This window comes from Trachypithecus francoisi, unplaced genomic scaffold (assembly GCF_009764315.1).
Source record: "Trachypithecus francoisi isolate TF-2019V2 unplaced genomic scaffold, Tfra_2.0 Lachesis_group5, whole genome shotgun sequence".
NCBI lineage: Eukaryota > Metazoa > Chordata > Mammalia > Primates > Cercopithecidae > Trachypithecus > Trachypithecus francoisi.
The window spans coordinates 6,849,158-6,875,048 of NW_022681470.1; the positions used below are offsets into that span (position 1 = coordinate 6,849,158).

Genomic DNA, 25,891 nt, shown 5'->3' on the forward strand with positions numbered 1-25,891 from the left:
AGATGATGCAGAAGAGGGAAGTGTTACAGAAGCCAAGAGGAATTTTAGCAAGAGCGTGGGCCAAAGTGTTAACATTGCAAAGAGACTGGGTAAAACCAATGTTTTAGCAATTGATTTATCAATTGATGAAATGCTAGAACAATGGTTTTAAACTGAAGACTGCTAATGAATTGAATGGGGACCTCTTTAAAATGTGGATCACCAGGCCGCACTCCTGCATTGTGGGTCGGTAGGTACACAGCGGACTGTTGTAACCGATTCCTGAGTGGGTAGTGGGTTGTCATGCATTGTGACATAAATAAGAGGGAATCAAACAAGTATCAGATGATATGGTAGCGAGATTTAATTTATCTTCTGGTGAGTATTTTGACAAGTTATATGAAAGCATTAAAATTTTGCACACCTTCTTACCTAACAATTATATTGTCAAGAATTTAACCTAAGGAGAGCATCATGAATGCATATAAATATATAGCTACACTGATTATAATGTCCATAGCTAACTCTTAGTGTGTACCATATGCCAGGTACTGTGATAAGAGCTTTATGCATATTAATGAACTCTTTATTTTTCTCTCAACTCTGTGAGGTAGTTAGATATATCAGCACTCCATTTTACATTTAGAAAATTAAAGCACCAGGAGATTAATTTGTTCAAGGTCACACAAAAAGTGGAGGATATGGAACCTAAACCCAGTGCCCTTGATCACTATGTCTCACTCTGTCTTCCCACAGCACTGTTAGAGGAGTGAAACATTGAAAGAAATTCAAAAGTCCTCAGTTCGAAGCCTGAGAGAGCACATATTCCAGAAATCAACATAGCACCAAGCAATTCAGGACCTACACGCTGGGAACACTCTTTACCCTGCCTCTCCCCAGAAGATGATCAGAACTGATCCCATAGTACCTCACATTCCTGCGAAAATCAGTTGATGCCAGAAGGGAAAACCTCTCCAGCTGGCCATGCCTGGGCTCGCATCTTTTTTTTTTTTTTGACCCATTATATTTATTGATCTGTTCCAATCCTGAGCTTCCACTGTACACCCCCTGGATCCTCCCTTCATGAGCAGTACACTCCCCTATAACTTCTACATCTTTGCACATTTCTCTACCTCCTTACTTTAACTTAACCCTGGCTGCCCCCAAGAACCCTACTTTCCCACCTCTTCCAGCTGTGTTTTCCTTAACACCAGTTATGCTCCAGGGCCAGGTAGTGGAATAGGTGACTCATTAAGTATCACTGCTGCACACTCTCCCAATGTGAGGTTGCAAAATTGAACTCACATTTGTCACACAGATGTGCAAGGAATATAAAACTTTACCTGTCACCTCTCGTTCACAGCCTTAACTCTCCTTTCTGGATCATTCCCATCAGTTGACAAACCAAGCCACCATCCCCAGTTGTCCCTTGACTTACGACTGTATTCTTTCTTCAAAGAGCCAGTCTTCTGATTGTCTACTACTTGTACCCCCATATCCTCTGTGAATTTTATTTTGTAATTTTCTTAAAAACTTTTAAATACAGAAAAATACAAAGAATAATACAGTAAGAGTCCATGTGTCTTCTACCCATTGAGCAAAGACTAGTATTTCTGTATTTGTTTTAATCTAAAGAATTAAAATATTGCAGATAAAATTCACACCTATGTATTTCCTCCATTCCATTTTGCCTCCTTCCTCCCAGAGGTCACCAACATGAATTTAAGGTGAATCCAAGCAATGCTTCCATCCTTTTGTTCATGGTTTATTTACACACTTCTCCTGTTTGATGGAGGTCCATTTCCTGTTTTCTACTATAATATAATGCTTCAGAGTATATATTTATGCACATTTCTTCCTGCCCAATGCACAGAGTTTCTTTAGGGCCTTGCTTTCTAATATGAAAACTACTAGCCACATGTGTCTCTTGAGATCTTGAAATGTAGCTGGTTTATACTGAAATGTAAGTGTAACATATTCATTAGATTTCCAAAACTTTGTATGAGAAAAATATAAAATATCTCAATAATTTTATATTGATTACAAATTGAAATATGTTGCATATGTTAGTGTCTTAATTCAAGCTGCTATAACAAAATACTGTAAAGTAGGTGGCTTATAAACACAGAAATTCATATTTCACAGTTCTGGAGGTTGGAAGTCTGAGATCAGGGTACCAGCATGGTTGGGTTCTGGTGAAGGCTCTCTTCCAGGTTAGTGTGCTTACTTGTGTTATCCTCACATGGCAGAAAGAGAACTAGAGTTAGCTCTCTGGCCTCTTATAACAGCACTAATCCCATTCACGAGGGCTCTGCCTTCATGTCCTAATCACCTTCCAAAGATGTCACCTCGTACCATCACTTGTGGGGTTAGGATTTCAGCACATGCATTTGGGGGGACACAAACATCCAGTCCATACCAGTTGGGTACAATAAAACATGTTATTAAAGTTAATTGTATCTGTTTCTTTTTGCCTTTTAAAAAGTTAAATAATGTTTGTGGCTGACATATTTCTACTGAACAATGCTGCTCTAGGGTTTATAATTAAACCTGAAACTGCGAGGCATGTACATGCTGGGCAAATTTTTAGATTGATTATTTTCAGCTTCCCTCAGTCCCACCCCTTTATTTAACACCTCCACCCCCGCCCCGCCCCGTGGTTCCCCAGTACTTGGTGAACTTTGCTGTGTCTGGGCTCCTCTGGCACTTAACATCTGTATGTCTCGTTTGGCATTTCAAATACGCAATTTTGTATTTTAGTTTGTTCTTTTATATTGCATTTTCCCCTTTACATCAAGGACTATATTTTATGACTTTGCTTCTCCAGAACTAAGCTCAGGGCCCTATACATTAGAGCCACTCAAATATTTAAAGAAGATTTAGACACACCGGCCTGGTGACTGTCTGTTAGACTGCGATTTGTCCTGAAACAATTTTATCTGATTTACTTAGAATATGCCGCAAGTTTATTGTACATCCAGGCTTCTGCTCTCCATAGTGTGAGAGAAATCCCTAGGAAGTAACATCAGTCTGTTTCATGATGAAGCTGCCATGTCTTCCCCAACAAGCTTCTCACTTCCTGATGGGTTCTGGAGTCTAGGGAACTGGCGAGGCCAGGGTGAACCTCAAGGGCGTTAGATTTTTAAGAGCTTTTCGTGTGACATCACTTTCAGCCGTTTTATGATATGCTGTGCCAGGTTCTATAAAATATAGCATTATTATAGTTTATTGGACTATAAGAAGCAGCAGAATTGCAAAAGATAAGGAGATAGGTAAAGAGGAATAAAAGCTAGAAATGAATAAAGTACAAAAATCAGAGCTGCCTATATAAACTAGAAAAGATACCCTTTCCTCAGGGCTGGCTCTGCCTGGCACCTGGACATCCGTACTGACCCTCTCAACTAGGGAGTCTTGTGCATAGCATTGCTTTTGGTGTCCTGTGCAGTACTCTTTTGTGAAATGTTAATGCAAATGAATGGTTCAGTTCTGTTGGGACAATTTCCAAATTCCTAATATACAGCCACTGAGCAGCAGATAGGGACAAAGGCAAGCAAGTTTTAGAGCCCAGTATGAAACAATCAGAAGGTTTTCCTGAAAGTTCTCAAGTTCCAAAGGATGAAGGAGTATTGATATAGAAAGATCTCTGAAGAATGAAGGATTTCATACATAAAAGGCACCATAGCACTGAATTGTAAGTATGTACTGTTTCCTTGCCTGGAGTGATCCTCATTTATATCTGAAATATATATATATATATATAAACTAGTCTGTCCACTGGAGGTTTGAGGTATATCTCTCTATTCTCTGTTTCTTAAAGATGTAGAAGAATTCTTAGATAAGATGAAATAAGCTAAAATAAATAAATACAAAAGTGGGTATGCAAAAAATGATACAGTGAGCAAAGAAGAAAGCCTTAAACTGCTGAAACCCTAGCATACATGTGAAAATCTTCTCATTGAAGAGAACTATTCCATAGAACATTAAAGTCCTTAAATATATTCTGAATTCTGTGCTGCTGCCTGGACAAAGAGACAGAATGATGGTGGTGTTGCTTTGCTGAAAACGATGGAGGTCAGCATGGACCAGAAATGGGCTGGCTGCAGAATCTGTCAGAGACGGGAGAGAGGGGCACCCCTCTGCTGTGCACCTCTTGGTGTGGGATTGAGACTGAAGGATTCAGAGGCATCTGGAGTGGTTTCTTGTGCTCCTGCACCAGTGATGGGAAATGAGGAGAACCTGGGGAATAAGCGAATAGTCATAGAGATTATATTAAAGGAAATCTGATTTTAATCTTGACCCATTGTTCTGAAAGTCAGAATCATCAATGGTAACTTTAAAACATACAGATATTCAGGTTCTGACCCAGGCCTACTGGATCAAGTATTTTCAAGGGCAGAGCCTTGGAATCAGCATTTTAAACAGTCTCCTCAGTAGTTTTGTATGTAGCTATTTCAAAAGCTGGCATTCGGAAATAGCATTCTTATGAATGGAAAGAGACATGCTGCTCTGATCCAGAAGGTGTTAAATTGAACATCGAAGAGGAGAGTTAAGTTCATGTTAACCCCAATTTGACTGTGGAAGAGGAGCTTGAAATAGTAGAATGTGAATGCGTCTGGGAACTAGCCTTGTTCTAACACCTACTTTGTGGTCTTGGGGAAAATATCTCTTATTTGTGAAGTTTCCTTCTCCCACCTTCATTTTTTTTTTTTTTTAATTTTTTTTTACTTCTTCGTTACTTGACATTCTCAGATCAGGATGACTAAGACTTTCAAGGAAATGAGATTTTTCTTGCCTATCCAAATTGTTCCACACTGGTCACCAATATGGGTTTTGCTTTATACTCCCAACGCCTCCACCTCACATGTTTGTTTTAAACTTAAAGCATTTTGCCCGAATGTAGAACTGCACAGGCTGTATAGCAATTATGTTTTTCCTTAGCACATTACATATGATAAGCTTCTTCTCGCATTCTCCTCATATGGTCCTGAGATATCATATCACATTTTCTCGTTGATTAGTTACACACAATTATAGTAGAGCCTGTGGTATTCATTCTTGAGAGGAGAGTCACACTCACCCTCTGACTGTATTTCCGGACTCTCCATTTGCATCAGCAGCGGGGTAATAGAAAATGACTTAAATGGAATCAGTGTTGTGATCACCTGCTCTAAAACCTAAACCCTGAGCTCCCTTGAGAGCTTTGTAAATTATAAATGATGCAATGAAGATTTAATTCAGTGCCTGTGAGATTCCCTCATATTTTTAATTTGCTCCTTTGGGATATCGGATTTTTTTCATTTGCTGCCAGGTTCATAATCTAGGAACGAACACCTAGAAACTAGACTCATCATTGCAGGCCACAGAGCTGTTCCACAATTTATTCATGTATTGAATGTTTTCATAGAATTAAAAAGACCTCAAGCTTCACCATTGCCGAGAAACAACTTGCTTTGTGTAATCTTTTTGAGGAAAATCCAAATAGAGCTCCACGCTCGCAGTCAGAAGATCTGGGTTCTCATTCAAACAGAACCTTCCTAGTCTTGTGACCTTAGGCTGGTCACGGATATCAGCCCCTTTTTTCACCCTCTCATCAAATGGGGACAATGAGACTTTCCTGCCTGACATGTCTGGAAAGATCTAATTAGAAAAATACATTAAAAAGTACTTTGAAAACTATAAAGTATCGTATGAAACAAAGTTATTATAATGTATTATTTTGATTAGAGAATAAGAGATGATAAATCTAACAGGATTGTCATTTGACTTTACAACACTCATAAAAATGAATGTTTTATAGATTTTTTAATAGTCAAAAATTATCATGTAAGGAATGTTAAATCATATTTTGAGTTGAAAAAGAGATCCTTTAGGTAAAATAGCAGGGAGTTGGCCTCGTTTTATGTTCTTCTAACCTGTGTATTGCTAGTTTCCTGAGGAAAAAAAAATTTTTCATTGAAATGTCACTGTGGCTATTTCTAAGCAACGTTTCACCTGAGTTTGGTTAATTACAGGGATGACCATGTTTACTCCAGGATTTTTCCTTGTTATTTGGGAAGAAACATGGTCGGTCATATGTATATAACTTTTATCAGCAACAAATACATAATAATCCCTTGTACTATTCTAGGTGCCAAAATGATGTCAAAATACAAAGACATATTTAAGTATGTCATGCTTAAGTTTACAATTTAATTGGAGAGGTAAGACATAGTACACAGAATTGTACCGAAATACAGTTAAGTAGGAAATAGCAGCCATGAAGATAGTCTGTTTGTGTCGTGGATGGACAGAGTGAGGTATGCACTAAGGAAGTTATAAATGGTGAAAGAAGGTTGACTAGGTAGTGCAAGAAATACCCAGTTTCTTAATAGCCAGCATGCTACGTGAAGGGAGCTTTGCAGGTCATTATTCTAGAAAGGGCTTTGTGAAAGTAATAAGATGATTATCTTAGCCCATGTTCCCCACATATAAAGCCTAAGGCAAAGCATATATGCTAATGATTTATTGGGGAGCATAATCCCAGGGAATCAAGAGTAAGGGAATAGAGGAAGAGGCAGGGAAGGGAGGAGGCCAAATCTGAGAGAGAGGATGCACCACTGAGCTGACCACAGAGGGTCACTGGGTCTTGCAGGATGTCTTCAGAGAAACTACCTGATACTAATGCAGCTTGAAACAACCCACGGGATGAGAGGAGAGGGCAAGCAATCTAATCTCTGGCTTCTTCCTGTCTCCTGACCATTGGTCCAACTCTGCTCCATGAGGTGTTAATGGCCCTTTGCCTCTAGGTTGCATCAGCCAGCTTCAGGCAGCCAGCCAGTAGGGAAGCCAGAGCCTCTGTGGGTCCAGTGCAGCGAGGCACTATCTGCATGTAGGTATGCATTGGTGGTGACAGTGGCAGCAGCTGAAGCTTTGTAACCATAGTCATAGAGCCACCGCTGCTGGGAAGCAAGGGAAATAGGGCCCACAGTTGGGAGTGGGAGCTTGTGAGTGGGGTCACGGAGATCTGGGATGGCACATAAATAGAGTCCAGTCAATGATTAATCTGGTATGTGGTTCCCAGGAGGATGACAAAGGCTGCACAAACAAAAGAAATTTAGTCATGGATGGGTGACAGCAATCATTTATGGAATATGAACCTGCACTAGAATAGTGGGAATGGTATGAGGCACAGAAATGAATTTAGAAATGTTTCCCAAGAAAGGTTTTCTGTTGGTTTTAAAAGCACATACGAGATAGGGGAGAGAGGAATGGGAAGACTAAGCAAAGCAATGTGTTCCTAAAGTGGATCAGAGTCTGATGCAGTTTTCTTGAGCATACTGTGGTGGGTTATCATAAAACCTAGATTGCTGTGTTCGCGAAATAATTTTAAGTGTTGGAAACAAAGTGTATGCCTCCCGTTTTATCTGTGGTACCACAACTTCACACTTTATTCTATGAGTGCAGTTGATTTAGGATTAGAATTTAGAATTCTCAGTTCCTGTTAAGTGCTTTCATCCAGCTGTTGTGTGTGTGTGTGTGTGTGTGTGTGTTTTAGACTTTGGCCTCATTGTGCTTATGTTTGTGATTCTTCTGAACCTTAATTAATTCCACAGAGAAGTTACTTTATATTCAAACTGTTTTTTCCCACTCAGCCCATAGACTCTGGTCATAATGGATATTTCTTGGGTCTCTTAGTGTAATAATGATCCTTTTTTTCATTGTTAACCATCTTGTTCAATATCCTTTCCTGCCGAACAGAAGCGTAAGTGTGGAAAAAGTTCTAATGAGGTCCTATTCCAAGATAGGGCACTCCTTTTCCTTGGTTACGGTATGTGAAGTTTAGGCAATTACTGGGGGGAAACAAAACTTTGTCAAATCAGAGGCAAGTCAAAGAGTCTAAGGCTAGGATATCTGTCCAAATGGGACTATAGGCAGAAAATAAGCCAAGTTTGAAGCCAGAATGGTCAGAGAACACGGGGAACTGATATTAAAAGAACTAAAGAAAACAGAGGGAAGATAAGCCCGGAATGATTTCCAAGCTGCTGCACAGGTGCCCAGTGTAGCCTAGGAGGGGATGCTCACGGCGAAAAAAGTCCGTATGCTTTAACAGCTACATCAACTATTTGCCCCTGTGTCCGCTATTAGAAGAAAAAAGTCACTAAGTTTAATAGAAAAAAGGATTCCACACGTGTGAAATACCATTGAAGGATAGCATGACTGACCACAACGGAAACAACAGTGCAGCATTCTAAACTGAGCAGCTAGCCACAGACCACAGCGTGCGGCCTGCCTCGTTCAGTCGTTCTCTTCTGGTTGTTCATTGGCCCTCTCTTAAGGGGGTTCTCCGTTTTAAACGCACTGCAAGCATTCGGGTAGCGATGACACACAATGGTCAGAAATAAATTTCTGTATAAGTTGATTACCTGAAATCATAATTTTTTTTTTTTTCAATTTTAAGATGGAGTTTCACTCTGTCACCCAGGCTGGAGTGCATTGGCATGATCTCGGCTGACTGCAACCTCCACCTCATGGGTTCCAGCGATTCTTCTGCTTCAGCCTCCCAAGTAGCTGGGACTATAGGTGCACACCACCAAGCCCGGCTAGTTTTTGCATTTTTAGTAGAAACAGGATTTCACCATGTTGGCCAGGCTGGTCTCAAACTCCTGACCCCAGGTAATCTGCCCGCCTTGGCCTCCCAGAGTGCTGGGATTACAGGCATGAGCCACCACACTGGGCCTGAAATCATAGTTTTTTAACCCATGGAAAGGGTTTTAACTTTGATGTTATGCTGGGTTTCCTTTGGAACTGAGTTATTGTGCACTAAACATGAAGACTACTGAACATGAACAGTTTAATAGACATCTAGTAAATGCCTAAAAACATATATAATAAAAACCATCATTTTGGTGGTTGTAGCAAACTGCTTTTATTGATCAAATGGAAAGCACTCATTCTGACAGCTGAGAGATATTATTCAAATGAAAGTAGTCTTTCATTTTCTCTAAAATTCTTCAATTTAAGAATATTGAGTTTAAAAAAATGACTTCTTTTGATATCAAAGGTGGACATGGTTACAGAACATATGTAGCAGATAATGGATTAAATACACTTTCTGTAGAGACTCTACATCACTAATATAAAATTTTTGATAATTCTCAAAGGAGAATTAGAAAACAAGTATAGCACAGCATGGACTTTGGAAGCAGACTGTGTGATTCGAGTCTTGGCTCTTTTATTGTTTAGCTTGTGACCTTGGCAAATGACTAAACCATTTTTCCCTCAATTTCATCTGTAAAATGGGAATCATAATTATAATTTCTACGTGTCTCACAGAGTTGTTATGAAGATTAAATGAGATAACACAGGCAAACTGCTTAGAACAGTCCCTGACTCATAGTAAGTACTCTCTGTAAGTGTTAGTGGACTGAAATTACTATTGTCAATTAAATAAAAAGGAGGGAAACTTTCTCAACAAGTAAGCACTATAAACAAGATTTCAAGGAAGAATTGGTTACTTGCTTAAAAGAACAAACTTTTTCAGGCATATTAAATTTACTGGTTTTCTTTAATATTGTTCAAATATGAGTAGATATTATAGGATCAACAGGATGGTATGCCAGCTGCATGGTAACAGCCATGATTGAGTGGGTGCTGAACGAGGAGATGGGAGGAGACCCTGAAATTCATCTCCCTGAGGAGTTCTGGGCTGGGATTTTTAAGGGGACCATGAGGAGAAAAGGGATGGGAAATTGGGGTCATTGATTGGTTGGAGTACATGGGGATGAAATCATCAGGATGTGGAAACTGCATTCTTTGGTGAGTCAGCTTCTCGTGGGATCCTTCAGGCAAGCTGATGTCAGTAGTTTCACTGGTATGTAGGACCTGAAAGAATATCTGAAATGGAAAACTTAACATTATATAATGTTCAAGCTGTTATCTATAGAGCAGTTAAGAGGAATTATAATTTTGTCACAGGGTCTACGTGATTCTGGGACAAGAGGCAAACAACTATAAGGAAGCAGGTCAGAGAGCAAGCTGACCTCATAATCCAGGGTGAATGTACTGCAGGCTTGGTTTATTTTACATTTCCCTTGTCCCTTTTTCCTTGATTAATTTTATAAAGCTTCTAGGGATGGTTTCATAAAGACCACTACTTAGTAAAGTAGCATCTTTATTAAGCAATCTTCATAGAGTTTTGTTTCCATTACTATCTGTGAACAAAAATAGTTAAACTGCATCTTTTAAAATTGCTATAAATCGATATATATATATATATTTTTTTTTTTTTTTTTTTTGAGGCGGAGTCTTGCTCTGTCGCCCAGGCTGGAGTGCAGTGGCGGGATCTCAGCTCACTGCAAGCTCCGCCTCCCGGGTTCTCGCCATTCTCCTGCCTCAGCCTCCCAAGTAGCTGGGACTACAGGTGCCCGCCACCTCGCCCGGCTAGTTTTTTGTATTTTTTTTTTTTTTTTTTAGTAGAGACGGGGTTTCACTGTGTTAGCCAGGATGGTCTCGATCTCCTGACCTTGTGATCCGCCCGTCTCGGCCTCCCAAAGTGCTGGGATTACAGGCTTGAGCCACCGCGCCCGGCCTAAATCGATATATTTTTGAATGAGCAAAATTTTCATTAATTTGAGAAAAACGCATGCACTTAGTTTGGAAGATTTTACTGTGTGCTCATCCACCCTGCCAGCTCTCAAGACCACAAGACATGTATTTACAGTTGCCCCATTTTATAGGTAGAGAATCTGAAATACAGTTCATACAGATACTCTTCAAAATGATCCAGAGAATCTATGATGACGTAAGTTATCCCCTAATCATCTTCACTTCCAAATTTACTTCTCTCTCATTTCTTTTCTAAGTCAATGCAACATCATCTACTAATTATAACAAACCAGTAACCCAAGACTTCCTTTGATTCTTCTTCATTCATTCCCACAGCCAACAAAGATTAACTTCCTTAAATATGGTGGACCTTCCTCGTCTCTCCTTCCCTAGTGCCACTGCATCAGTTTCATTCCTTATCACAGTAACCACATTTCTCCACTAGGTTTCCCTAGAACCAGGCTTGGCGCACAATCTGTTTTCCTCATTGCAGTCCAAGGGAACTTCCCATAAGGAAAATCTCCAAAAGCCAAATCAAAAGACAATACAATTCTCTAGAATTGTACAGTGATGGAAGTGAATAAAAACAACTTAATGGCTCCTCAGAGCCCTCGGGACACATTCCAAGCTCCACGCATGGCATTTAAGAGTTTTCCTAGGAGAGTCCTTAGTCTTTTCATTCTCTGTTTAGAATTCCGTCCTACCATTTGGAATTATTTGCAGGCACCCAAATGGTGCAAGCTCTGTTAGGTCTCCATGTATTTACATAAGCTGTTTTCTCTTCCTGGAATAGGATAAGAGGATTGGCTGCCTCTTCCCCATCATTTTTTTTTTTTTTTAACCTCGTTAAACTGCTTAATATCTAAGACTTACTCAGGTGGTACCTGCTTCCCACAGAAAATCTCCTGAGTTGAGTATTCCTCCTCCCACTATAGGCAGAGTTTCTCCTTCCACCGCCTTCTCTGGATTGTGTGCTCCTTGAAGGCATGAGTTTTGTTATATTAAACTTTTTATCTAACAGATAAGGATTAACAAGTCTAGGTCATGGCCTTTTTTTGAAGCACGCTCTTCTGTTTAGTGTGAACTTGCTTACCCCAGTCTAGATACTTGAACTATAGATAAGCTATTCAATGTGGCCATCTAGTGGCCAAAGTGAGAAAATAACTGTATTATTGGGTAATTGTACATTGATAGACACACCTTGTATTAATATTTAAGCTCCAGAGCCGTGTCCACTCCCATGCCTTCCACCCACTTTCTACTACTTAAAACAATTTTGCTCCCAGATATTCAACTATTCAGTAATAATAATAATACCTTATGCATTACCACTTTACTAAACATATTTATATTCTCATTTAATACACCCCTCACAGCCACACGATGAGACAGCATTTTGGTACTATTATCCCTATTTTACTGGTGAGAAAATTGAGATTCCAGAACATTAATTAATTTTCCCATGGTCACATAGTAATTATGTGAAAAAAATGAAACTGATCTGAAGTCAGATGACTTATTCATTAGGAAATATGGAGGTAATATGGAATTGAATACAGGACTTTTGGCCTCAAACACATTTGTCTATTATTGAATTTATCACATTGTTTTATAGTAGTTTAGTTCTCTGTTTCTAATTCATCTTTTTTTCTTATTGCCTAGCACAGTGCCTGACACACAGTATGTGTATGATATGTGTTTGTTGATAAATATTGAAAATGAGTGTATAATCATTAAGTTATATTGGAAAGAACTATTTGACTCAAACTGAAGCACAGAGTAGACATGTAAATATATTTTTTCACTACTGTGCTTTTACACATATTGTGTCCTTGGCCTTGAAATATCCTCACTCTTGTCAACTTGATAAAATACTCCCATTCATCAATTCAAATGTTGCTTTCCCTTAAAACCTTCCCCAGTGGTTCCCCAGGCAGAGATAAGTACTTCCTACATTGCATTCTCTAACTCCCTGACACATCTTTGTTTAACTCTTATCACATTCCTGTAATTATTTGTTTACACATCTGTCTTCTCCAGACTGAGATCCTTGGCAGCAATTCAGGCAGAAGGAACGGCAGTATCAAAGCTGCCAGCTGAGTGAACATGCCGGGCAGTTTGCAGCCTGGGCATGGTGTGTATCCCGATGCAGCAAGCTTAGGCAAAGCCTAATGATATGCCAATGAGATTTGATTTTACAGACTGCTGTCTTCAAAACCGCTGGAGGTACATAAGCCCTTTCCGATGGTTCCAGTTTTGAAAAGTTTATATTACACAATTCTTTAAACTTAAGACAAAAAATGTAGATGTCACAGTTTAAATATGGTTGTATACATAGTTTTTCAAAATTCTATTAGGGAAAAGAGTAAGAAAAAGATGGAAGATCCCTGCTGTGGACCATGGATAGCCACGGAAGGCAGATTCAGCTTTGCGCCATCCCCTGTAGTGACTGACCTTCCCACCTCTTGGTCCCGGCTCCACAGCCAGAGTCCAAGGCACTCTTGCAATAATTCAAGGAGGCTTCAGTTTCAGAAATGCCCGTTTCATTCCTTTCTGTTCCTTAGCACCTATTCCATCTTTTATGACCCAAGTTAAGCTTTATCTCTGAATGAAGCCGATAGTCCACTGGGATTTTACTTTTTCTGGTTTGTTTTTGCACCATAACTTTGACATATGATCATGTATCATCTTACATTGTTCTCAATGTTGTGTGTGATATAAAAATACAATATTGCAGTCTTCTTGAGAGTAGGAACCACGCATATCTGGTTTCTCCAAAAGACCTACTCAGCACAGTGATGGGCACATACCTGATCAATCTGCAGCTTTGCAGTGAAAGCACAGACATCACTTCACCACTGGTAGAATTTGTGGAGAGGTAGAAGTCACCCTCTAGTGGCAGCAGGTGGTATTAAGACAAAATCGCGGGATTTGGAGTAAGTCTTGGGTTCTCAAAACTGTCTCCACCACTTGCTGGTGGAGACATCAATTACTTAACCCTTGGAGCCACAGACCTTCTTTCCAAAAGAGTGCAATATCATATGTGGAGTGATGATCATGGGAGCTGGTGCATAACCGGCACCTAGTTTGCAGCACTCATCATTCCCATTGCTTTTCAGTGTTCACGGAAATGGATGCACCATTTGAAGTTAGAATTTGGTTGTCTTCCTCATATCTGCTCATATACCATGTAGTTTTTATTTCCGTTAATAAGGCTTAACATCAGTTAAAGGTCTAAAGTAGTTGTAAAACAGTCCTTTCATTCTCATCCTCCTGGGAGAGTATTGTGGGAATCAAATAGAATACAGCCATTAATTCCAACTCAAGACCAAAATTGTTAGTAAATAAAGCATTGATGGGAGAAGGGCTGCATATTTTGCAAGGCAGATGTGGATTAGATCATCTCAGTTGGGTGGCCCTCGAAGACTAAGTCAGTCTGACTGACGCTGCCACTCAGTGATACACTTGTGCTATCAGGGAAGACTTAGGAAATACAAAGTTTACTAGGTCTGTACTAACATGTCATGGTACACGACGACTGAAATCAGGCACCTGAAAGTCATCGTGCTTGCTAAGACACAGGCATGATCAAAAACTGTATTAGTCAATCTTAAAGTCTCTTTGACCAACATAACCAGAAGGAAAATGTTACTAACCTCTTGCACCCCGACTTACCACAAGGCTGGGGTTTTTCATACTTCAGCTCTGAGTGCAATGGGTCTTTTCCTGACACCCTGCCGATACCAGCTGCATCCCTTTCTGTGTCCTTCCCACCATGCCCCACGTTCTTCTCTATTCCTGCACTCTGTGTTCTTCATAGTACTGCCCTGATTTGCTTGTTTGATTTGTTTTTCTATTGTCTCTCTTACCCACTGGACCTTAAGGCCGTGAGGGTTGGTTTCACTCACCTCTTTATATGTATTTTCTAGCACAGTGACTGAAACATCACAAGCAATAAGTAATGACTAAATGAATGAATGAATATATGAACATGATATACTCATACCAGTTTATTTTACCAGCTTATTGCTTTCACCATAAGAACTCATTTATTCCTCTCTAAAGTACATTGAAATTTACTAATTTACAACAGTGTCATTATTTTTACTGAGTTTTCTTGCCTATAAAAGAGTAAATCATATTCAGTGTAAATTAACTAAAAGTTGAAGGCCAAACTATGTTTTAACACATAAAGGCAGTTATAAAAGTAAATACCATTATACTTAATAAGAAAGTTTGTAAACTACATAAAACCAACAGTATTTCGTTAGCATCAACTTATGTCATTATTTTAGGTTTTTAGACATTTTTCTAGGAATAATATCAGGTAAAGAAATGATAATATCACTTTTTAGATAAGAATTTAATAAGGTAAAAATAGACTTCTGAATACAAAAGTCATCCACCTTGATACTCTCATTGCCCCAATAACCACTACTGTGATTTGAATTTAAATCCATTATTTGCTATTATATTGTTACTTTCTTTTCTTTTCTTTTCTTTTTCCTTCCTTCCTTCCTTCCTTCCTTCCTTCCTTCCGTCCTTCCTTCTTTCTTTGATGGAGTCTTGCTCCATCACCCAGGCTGGAGTACAGTGGCACAATATCGGCTCACTGCAACCTCCCGTCTCTGACGTTCAAGCAATTCTCCTGTCTCAGCCTCCAAGTAGCTGGGATTACAGATGCATGCCACCATGCCTGTCTAAGTTTTGTATTTTTAGTAGAGATGGGTTTTCACCATGTTGGCCAGGCTGGTCTTGAACTCCTGACCTCAGGTGGTCTGCCAGCCTCAGCCTCCCAAAGTGTTGGGATTACAGGTGTGAGCCACCACACTCAGCCTTATACCATTACTCTCTGAAGTATTTTCTTCCACTCTATTCCAAAACCCAATCTTCCGATCACTTGAGTATTTAGTAAATATTCACTTATTTATTCAGTGAACATTTATTGGATGCCATGTATATGAGACACTGGGAATAATACTGCTCCGCACCCTCCAAATCTCACAGAAGAACAAACCCGTCATGGGATAAATGAATATTAACTATGTTATGCCAATTGCTTTCTGAGTCCAGGGCCTCTGTATTTCATACTTACGTAATTGCAGAATCACTAGATGTTAAAATATGAAGGGATTTTAAATTTCATGAAAACAAAAAGGTCTAAGAGATTGTTTGATTTGCTGAAAGTCACGGGGCTACTTCATGGGGAGCTGGGACTTCCTTCGGGCCTCTTAACCTGTTTGCCGCCCACACACACCCTTTTCTCCCTTACTTCCCAGGAGACCAGTCCTATGTTCATTCTTCATTTGAACTGCTGTTCTTTCAATCTCTCTGTGTCCACTCATTCAACAAATATTTATGCTCCAGGAAGCTCACAATTTTATTGTCTTCTCCACATCTGTGCATACACCTTGTGGTTTTTACTTCAGTTCAGGTAATCGCTCACTGTTCCTTAGGCAGGTTAGAAACCTCCAAGTTATTTTATTTGTTTGTTTGTTTGTTTGTTTATTTTGAATCAGAGTCATTCTTGTTGCCCAGGCTGGAGCGCCATGGCACGAACTCGGCTCACTGCAACCTCCGCCTCCCTGGTTCATACAATTTTCCTGCCTCAGCCTCCCAAAGTAGCCAGGATTACAGGCTTCTGTCACCATGCCCAGCTAATATTTTGTATTTTTAGTAGAGACAGGTTTTCGCCATGTTGGCCAGGCTGGTCTTAAACTCCTGACCTCAGGTGATCCACCTGCTTCAGCCTCCCGAAGTGCTGAGATTACAGGTACGAACCACCATGCCCAGCCAAAAACCTCAAAGTTATTTTTAACTCCTCTCTCCCCTCATGCCTCACATTCGATAAACAGATAGATTCTGTTGATACAAGTTGCTAAATGTTTCTGGAATCCAGACTTTGTTGTTCATGCCTTTTAATGTCATCCTAGTTGAGGTCCCATCGTGTCTTGCCTGCAGTTGCAATAGCCTTCAAGCTGGTTTCCATGGCCTCCAATCATGTTTTAAATTCTCTACTACTGCTAGAATGAGCATCCATTTCAGAAGAAAAAGGAGGAGGAGGACAAGGGGAATTTAATTGTGTAAAACGACAAGAGAGTAACAGATTTATAATTTATTATTTCATAGAGGAAAAGGTTAAAAAACAAAAAATTAAAATAACACAAATATTAGCTAGAAATTAAAAGCCTTTGTCAATGTGGCTCTCTCTAAATTTCTCTTTCCATGTCCTGTGAGCCCTGGCGTCTTTGAATCATCGTTTGTAGACCCCTTTGTGTCCTTTTACGTCTCCGTGCCCCAGAACATGTTTCTTCACTCTTCCTGGAATGTGCTTCTGCCTTGTGCGCAAATACTTCCCTTTCTGTGTCTCCAATCCATTGTGTGGCGACTGTAGCATCCACACATTGCATGGTCATTGTCAGTGTTTACACACATACGTTCCCTTCAGACATCTGGAGTTCTGTCTCTTAGTCACCATTGGACATCCACTGCACAGTGGCTGGCACATAGTAGGTGCTTGTTAAGTGAGTACCTTACTGTCTGAAGGTGACAGAGAAATATACAAACAGTATCATTAAAGGGGACTTGTTGCAAAATAGCGATATATGTGAAGACCATGGAAGCCCAGAAGCACGCCCGACCCTTGTCAGCAATCCTTGCGTGTGAACAGTTTGTATGCTGACATCTGCTGATAGTAGGCAGGTTTACTGCGACGTCATTCAGTTTGCGCTTTTGCAACCCCCTTTGACTTTAAAGGCTGAGTCAGAGACAGCCAAGAGAAGGTAAACTAAAAGAGACACTTGCTCTAGTGACTCTCCCTTACTCGTTCTGGAATTTCTCTTCAGGAGAAAGTTTAATGCAATAGGAGCATCTTTGGGGTGGGGCTGATTTAGGGCTTTTAATTTTTGTCTAATCTTTGTTTTAATCTGCATGGCATTTTCCATTTTGTGTTTTCTTTCTTTCTTTTCTTTTCTTTTTTTTTTGAGACAAAGTCTGGTGCTATCGCCCAGGCTGGTGTGCAGTGGCATGATCTCAGCTCACTGCAACCTCAACCTCTCTGGGCTCCAGCAACCCTCCAGCCTCAGCCTCCTGAGCAGCTGGGACCACAGGCATGTGACACCACATCTAATTTTTGTATTTTTTGTAAAGACAGGCTTTGCCATGCTGTCCAGGCTGGTCTCGAACTCCTAGGCTCAAGCAATCCTCCCACCTCAGCCTCCCAAAGTGTTAGGATTACAGGCGTGAGCCACTGACTGCCTTTCTATGGTTCCTTTTATGGATAGCTGTTTTCAATAGAATTTCCTTGGGACTATAAGACACTGTTAGCACTCTATCAGTCTCAGATACTCTGTAAGGTATTTCCAGTGGAGAATGTATCACGTCTCTTATGCCTGGTTTCCCCCGGCACCATGCTATACTTTTCCACTTTCTCTTCTTGCAGGGATTGTATCCATTGCCACCCTAACTGTGCTGGCCTATGAACGTTACATTCGCGTGGTCCATGCCAGAGTGATCAATTTTTCCTGGGCCTGGAGGGCCATTACCTACATCTGGCTCTACTCACTGGCATGGGCAGGAGCACCTCTCCTGGGCTGGAACAGGTACATCCTGGACGTACACGGACTAGGCTGCACTGTGGACTGGAAATCCAAGGATGCCAACGATTCCTCCTTTGTGCTTTTCTTATTTCTTGGCTGCCTGGTGGTGCCTCTGGGCGTCATAACCCATTGCTATGGCCATATTCTGTATTCCATTCGAATGGTGAGTTGAAGACTACAGATGTCCCCCTCCCAAACCACATCCAGGGTAGAAAATTTTGTGTGGAAAAGAATGAAAGTCTTCCTGTGTCATCAGTAGTTGCCCAGAGGTAGAGCAGTTCTAGGGGACTTCCCATTTGGTTGAATTTTATGCTATGAGTCACTCTCTGGGAAGATCAATGCGGAATAGCATTTACTCTCTCTATATCCCTCTCTCAACCAAAAGAAGGAAAGAAAAAGCTTCTGACTGACAAAATCAGCAACCAAAAAACCCTACATTATCGAACACTCTTAAAATTTAAGAATTGAAAAAAGGGAGTTCCACACTTCCCATAACTTTGTTTATTCAAAGGTCATATGACTTTGACTAGAGAACAGCACAGACGTTTTGTTTGGCAATCACCAGAGTCATAAAGGGTAAGAATTGACCACAAACAATTTCACGAAACCCAGTGTGGAGCAGGCTCCATTTCCCAGTCTCTGTTTTCAGCCATGGATGTTTCCCTGTTCACTGATTCTTCCAACTCTATTCTCTGCTTCCGTCTCTAGTCTCTTGCTCACTCCGTCAAACCCCTCTTTCACCTGTTTTTAAAATCGGACTTAGCTACATGCATTACTTTAAATAATTTGTTTCAAATTTCTTTACGTATGCCAACTTTGTTAAAGACAAAATCCCTAGATCAGTTCAATCATCTATTTTCTCCATGCCTGTAGTCAAACTGCAAAGAGGAGCTGGAAAAAAAAATACAAAACACATCTGTCCACACTTAGATGTCCTCTCAGCCTTGTTCTAGCAACCTTTCTATCCCTGTGTGTGTGGTCTAGTGTCTCCACACTCTGACTGTTACACAACCTCACTTCTCATTTTAATCTCTCGCCCTACTGTCTCCTCTCATTCTTATCAAATAAGCCTGCTTCTGATTTATCGGACAAAACAAAGCCATTATCAAGGGTTCCTTTGACTCCTTACCTCTCTTTACACAAACCACTGATTCTTAGACCTCTCTCTCCGTTACAGGGCGACAGGAGACGTCCCCCAGGACCAACTCGATTCTGTATTCTGATTGCTTCCCCACCCCCTTCCGTGCCCCAGAGACACCTCTTAATAATTTTCTCTTTCACTTGTATCTTCACACTCTCCCTTACCACTGGTCCTTTCCCTTTAGCATATTACCAGGCTATTTTTTTTTTAAATCACAATCTACTCTCAGCTCCCTGTAGCTATCACTTTATTTTTCTCCTTTTTGTCACTGCTAACTCAAAGAACCATTGGTGACTCTTGGTGCCACGTTGTCACTCAGTAAGCATACATTTACCCAATATTTATTGAGCGTATAAGATGTGCCAATTTCTTACTGTTAATAGACTGAATGTTTGTGTCCCTCTCAGATTCCTATGTGGAATCTCTAACCACCAATGTGACAGTATTTGGGGATGGAGCCTTGGGAGATAATTAGGGTCAGAGGAGGTCATGAGGATGGGGCTCTAGTCTAATGGGATTAGGGGATTAGTGTCCTTGTAAGAAGAGACACCAGACAGCTTGCTCTCTCTCTCTCTCTCTCTCTCTCTCTCTCTCTCTTTCTCTCTCTCTGTCTCTCTCTCTCTGTCTGTCTCTGTCTCTCTCTCTCTGTCTGTCTCTGTCTCTCTCTCTGTCTTCCCACGTGTGCATAAATAAGAGATCATGGAAGCACACAGTGAGATAACAGCCAAGAGAGGAGGCTTCAGAATGATACGTATCTTGTCAGCTACTCTACCTGGGACGGATTCCCAGCCTCCAGAACTGTGAGAAATAAATTTCTGTTGTAGTTCAGGGAGTTGGTAGTTTAGTAAGTTTATCTAGCACTTATTCCTCAACTTAAGGCAAACTGGAGACTCCTTCCTCTACCACACTGCCACTAATACAGCCCTCATTTCACGTCATTGATGAGCTCCCAGATATGTGATCCCGTGGACACCTTTTTATTCCTTTCTAGCATCCTCAGCGTTTGAGACTATTGACAACTACTTTCTTGTGATGTTCTCCTGCCATCGATTCTAGGCCGCCTTTCTCTGCTGTCTTTGTTGCTGACTCTCTGGCCCCATCTTCTTATGTCTTCCAAGGGCTTCTCTTCTTTGGGCCTCCCCAGCATCCTGTGTTTAGCTCTTGTCCCATGCTACACACTGGCCTTGAGTGGTCTTTCATACGGCCAGGATTTCTCCTTCTGACACAAGCTTGATCACATCTCTATTTCCAGTTCAGGTCTTTCTTCCAGCCTCTAACAGATCCTGGTAGTCAATTGCCTATTGAACACCTCCACTTGGATGGTCCACAGACTCATCAAATTTAACAAATGTAAAGATTAATTTGTCGTATTTTCCCTAAAATCCTCTACTCCTCCATTTGCTTTCTCATTGAATAGTCATCATTCCTAGCTACCAAGACCAGAAATTAGGGAATAATCTTTGACTAAGTGTTATCCATGTCTCCCCCAACACCCAACTATTGATCAGTTCTTATCCATGCCACTTAAATTTTTTTTGTTTTGTTTTGCTCTGTTTTGTTTTTTTAAAACAAAGTTTCACTCTTATTGCCCAGGCTGGACTGCAATGGCAGAACCTTGGCTCACTGCAACCTCTGCCTCTCAGGTTCAAGCAATTCTCCTGCCTCAGCCTCCTGAGTAGCTGGGATTACAGGTGCCCACCACCATGCCTGGCTAATTTTAAAAATATTTTTAGTGGATGTGGGGTTTCACCATGTTGGCCAGGCTGGTTTTGAACTCCTGATCTCATGATCCACCCACCTTGGCCTCCCAAAGTGCTAGGATTACAGGTGTGAGTCACACTGTGCCCAGCCCTATATTTTTTAGCATATACATTTTTTCCTCTCCCACTGCCACGAACTCAGTTAAAAAAACTTAGTTCTCCTTTTTGAAAATTTTGCTTTCCTCTATTCCATTCTTTGCACACTGCCACCAGAGTAGTTGTTCTCAAGTATTACCTTCAGAAGTTCCACTGTCCTTGTGATTAAAAATAAAGCCCCTGGGTGCGGTTGGCCGGTCCTGTATGGCTTCTCCTGTCTACCTGTCCAGCCTCATTTCTTGACACTTCCCTCCTCTTGCCACCTCGGGATGCGGCAAATGGTAATATTTCTTGTTTTCAGACACTGACTTGTTATTTTACCTCTTGTCTTAGCACATTTTCTTTCTCTGGAACATTCTTGTCTCTCCTCCTTACTTGACTAATTCCTCCTTCCCTCACAAGGCTAACAGCAGGATTTTGTTGCTCTAACCGTCAGAACGAGTTACCCATCCTGTGTACTACCGTATCCTCCCTGTTTACCTCCCTCATGGCTTCTACCTGCTCAGTGTGCATCACCCTCACCAAATTGTGAATTCCTCAAGAGCAGAGACTGGGTCTTATGTATTTTCTCACCTGTAGCTAGAATAGTGTCTGCATGAGTAGGTGATCAGTGACTATTTTTGGAATGAGTTACAAGCAGAGGACGTAGAAGGGGGAAGACAGGAGAAGGCGTGAAAGTGTGAAGAGATTTGACTTTAGCTGCTACCGAAACAGAGCTCACTGCAAGTAATTTGCCTCTGTTTCCTTATTCAGAGAGAGATGACTCATAACAACGATGGAGACATAGCTACACACTTGAGAATGAAGATTCACAGTGAAATTCTTTGAAAATCTACAGATGTCTTGGATTAATGAGTACTAGGCATCAGCCATTTATACGGCCAAAGAACACTTTAATAGAGAATTCTGAAGAATTTGTTTTAGGTGGTTCATTCTTTAGGGCAAATTTGTGCCTGTGCCAATCATTTCAAAATTGCTTCATCCATAGCAATTTTGAAAACTATCCTCAAATGATTGAATAAAGAGGGTAAGGCATGAAATAGAATTTTTTATTGGGAAAATATTTAATGAGCAGAATGAAGGAATAGAAAATAATGAAACAAAGAGGCCTGAAAGAGATAAATAAAAAATAATCATGAAAACTTCACATATATAAACCCAAATAATCTAAAACATTAGTCAAGATCTTCTCCTTATACCAAAGAGGAACTGGGGACGTATAGACCAACATTTATTTAAATTAATTTCTCCAGCATGCATGTAATTCCAAGATGGATAAATGAGTGCTCTGCTTTGATAAATAGTGAGAGGGGATAAAGACTGACTTGCCCAGAAAATGGTACAGATAAAACTATTGGACCTAAATACTGGAGGTTTGGGAGGCAGTTAACTGAGATGTGGTTATGTTACTTGTTAGTGGAAACTCTGAAGAGTCAATAATGATTCCAGATATCCTATAGTATCATAAATGTACATATACATACAAGTGTGTTAGTTTCATATCTCGTTCAAATATAAATAACTACTTAATCTCAAAAACAACCCCACAAAATCATACGTGTGGAAATGGAACTCAAGTTCTGTTAACTCTAATAGGTTTTTTTTTTGTTTAACCTCCTTTCTTCTTTACTCTTAGAGGAGGTTATTGACTTGCCCGATATCACACTGTGAGCAAAAGTGGTGAATCTGGGATATAAACTTAGATCTTTTAATTCCAAATCTAGAGCTTTTATCAAAACTCCACAGCCTTCCTATAAACTCTAGGGAAGCGCCCCCAAAATGATGTTTTGAAAATAGAATAATATTCTATCACATTAAATGAAAGAGTTTCTTTTAAAATAGAATTGCGCACACAGAATAGTAGTATTCGGTTGGTGCAAAAGCAGTTGCGGTTTTTGCTATTAAAGGTAAACCTTTAAAGGTAACCTTATTTAAAGGTAAATTATTTACCTTTCTGCACACCAAAAATATGTTCCTAAATAAAAATCTTTGTCTCTGAGCATTGTAATAAGTTATACTAATTTTACTACAAAAATACAAATACTTTATATATTTATTTTTTTAAGTAATTGTCATACTGGTAAAGGAATATTATTTACCTTTAAATAAGGTTACCTTCAAAGGTTTACCTTTAATGGCAAAAACCACAATTACTTTTGCACCAACTGAATACCAGAAATTTAATACCCACTTTTCCCCACACATAGTCTCTCTACCCTAAAAAAATCAACGACTTAAATTTTTCCTATTTCTCTCTATTCTTTGCTAATCTGAATACATGATGTTGATAAGAATATAGTTCCTTAAATATAATTTTGGATATCAGCAATTTGGGAATTTTAATTAAAATATATTTGGAAATACTGTAAGCACATGTTCTAAATGATTTCTTTGGAAATTCTTTCTCTTAATTTTATTTTTATTTACTTATTTTTTTTTGAGACGGAATCTCGGAGTCTCTCTCTGTTGCCCAGGCTGGAGTGCAGTGGCGCGATCTAGGCTCACTGCAACCTCCACCTCCCAGGTTCATGCCATTCTCCTGCCTCAGCCTCCTGAGTAGTAGCTGGGACTACAGGCACCCGCCACCACGGCTGATTTTTTGTATTTTTAGTAGAGATGGGTTTCACTATGTTAGCCAGGATGGTCTCGATCTCCTGACATCACGATCCGCCCGCCTCGGCCTCCCAAAGTGTTGGGATTACAGGTGTGAGCCACCGCTTCTGGCCCTCTTAATTTTTATGATAATGCCAAAACTAAATGGTACACTTAGAGTTCATTGAAATGCAGTAAATTTCCCAGCATAAAGTAATCAATACTACGTATCAACAGTATGCTAACTACTTAAAAAAATCAATATATAAAGTACTTATATTTTTGTAGTAAAAGTCGTATAACTTACTACAATGTTTAGAGAGAATTATTTTTATTTAGGAACGTATTTTTGGTGTGCAGAAATATTCTTTGCCCGTGTATTATTATAACACATTTATAATAATAGGAGAAACAGCAAAAAGAAATTTATATTCAAGAAACTCAAAGAACTTTCAGACTGTACATCATCACTCCTCCATCCCTTTAATGGGAACAGACTGGGAGTAGACAGGCTAATTTTAGAGGAAGGAGTTTTACCAAGTGCTGTTCTCTGCAAGTGAGCCCCTAATGAAGCCAATCGCAAACAAATTTCTCCTGAAATTCTACTTTATAGTCATTAGCAGTGAATTGAAAAACTAGTTTTCCATAAGAGTACACTTGGGGATTAAATTCTCATCAAGGCCAGCTGCAGGCTTCATCATGCAGAACTCCTGACATGACATAGGTATGCAGTCTGCTTTGAGAACTCCAGAACTTGCACTCTAGAGTTTCCAGGATCGTGAGGAAATTGTTTCCATTTTATCGTGACTCTTTCCAGTTGTCTTTTAGAGATTTGAAGATCTAGGCAAAATCATTTTATTTTTTATTAAGTAAATTCGAGAACATTAAAAAAACACGGAAGGATGTAGGAGGTTATGTAGCTCAGCCACCCTATGTTGTGAGTGGGGAGACTGAGGCCCGGCACGGTTAAAGCTGGACTCCGCTACGCGTCTCGGATCAGAAGTCAGCCCCGCAAGGTCCCATTCAGTTCTCTTTCCATTTAGGTGGGGCCAAGAATAGTGTGAATATCTGTTATAAAAATAACAAAAGAAAGCCATTCTTTTATTTTTTTTAAAGCCCTTTCCTTTCTTTCTCCTTTCGGCAGCTTCGTTGCGTGGAAGATCTTCAGACAATTCAAGTGATCAAGATTTTAAAATATGAAAAGAAACTGGCCAAAATGTGCTTTTTAATGATATTCACCTTCCTGGTCTGTTGGATGCCTTATATCGTGATCTGCTTCTTGGTGGTTAATGGTCATGGTCACCTGGTCACTCCAACAATATCTATTGTTTCGTACCTCTTTGCTAAATCCAACACTGTATACAATCCAGTGATTTATGTCTTCATGATCAGAAAGGTACGCTTTGCAATTAACTGATTGCTTTCACCCTGAGGATAGAGTTGGCAATGACAGTGTAATACTTTTACAGAGGTGATTCAGAGTCGATTCAATTAAAAAAACAAATCAAGAATTTTGTCAGAATGTAAAGGGATCAGGAAGAAATGTAGAATATTTCCAAAGAAAATCATAACAATTCTAAGAACTACCCATAGGAATTCACACTTGTTAGAATTCTAGTAAAATTAATATTTAATTCATCAGAAAATAGTTTATGCCTAGTAATAACAGCTACGAAGTTAATAATACATTTAAAATTCTTACTGTACCGAGCAAGTTACACGCAAGTCACAAACAAGTTACTAGCAAGTTTACTAAACTCCACAAAATAAGCACTAAACTCCACAAAATAAGCACTAATATTATTCCTTGTTTTCTTTATGGTTTGTGAATAGGTTCAGAGAAGTTAAATAACTTGCCTAATCTAAGAAGTATTGGTGCCAGGATTTGAACCTAGTTTGCTAAATCCAGTGCCCAAATCCAGTGCTTATAACTCCTCACTTGGGGTTATAGATACTTGTAGCAATTGGTCTGGGTTGTTATTCACATGCCACAGCAAATGTCTAGCCTAAATTAATTTGGTTCAAGAAACTTCCTGGGCCTGGTGTGGTGGCTCAAGCCAGTAAACCCAGCACTTTGGGATGCTGAGGCAGAAGGATTGCTTGAACTAAGAGTTCAAGACCAACCTGGGCAACATAATGGG

General features: G+C 39.9%; 1 protein-coding gene across 1 annotated transcript in view; it reads left to right on the forward strand.

The window, feature by feature from the left end:
• OPN3 (opsin 3) overlaps positions 1-25,891 on the forward strand; it is a 47,459-nt gene that overhangs the window by 18,142 nt on the left and 3,426 nt on the right. Inside the window, exons 2-3 of the mRNA XM_033200788.1 lie at positions 18,005-18,324; positions 24,895-25,146. Of these exons, the coding sequence (XP_033056679.1) occupies positions 18,005-18,324; positions 24,895-25,146 (572 nt within the window). The remainder of the gene's footprint in view (positions 1-18,004; positions 18,325-24,894; positions 25,147-25,891) is intronic.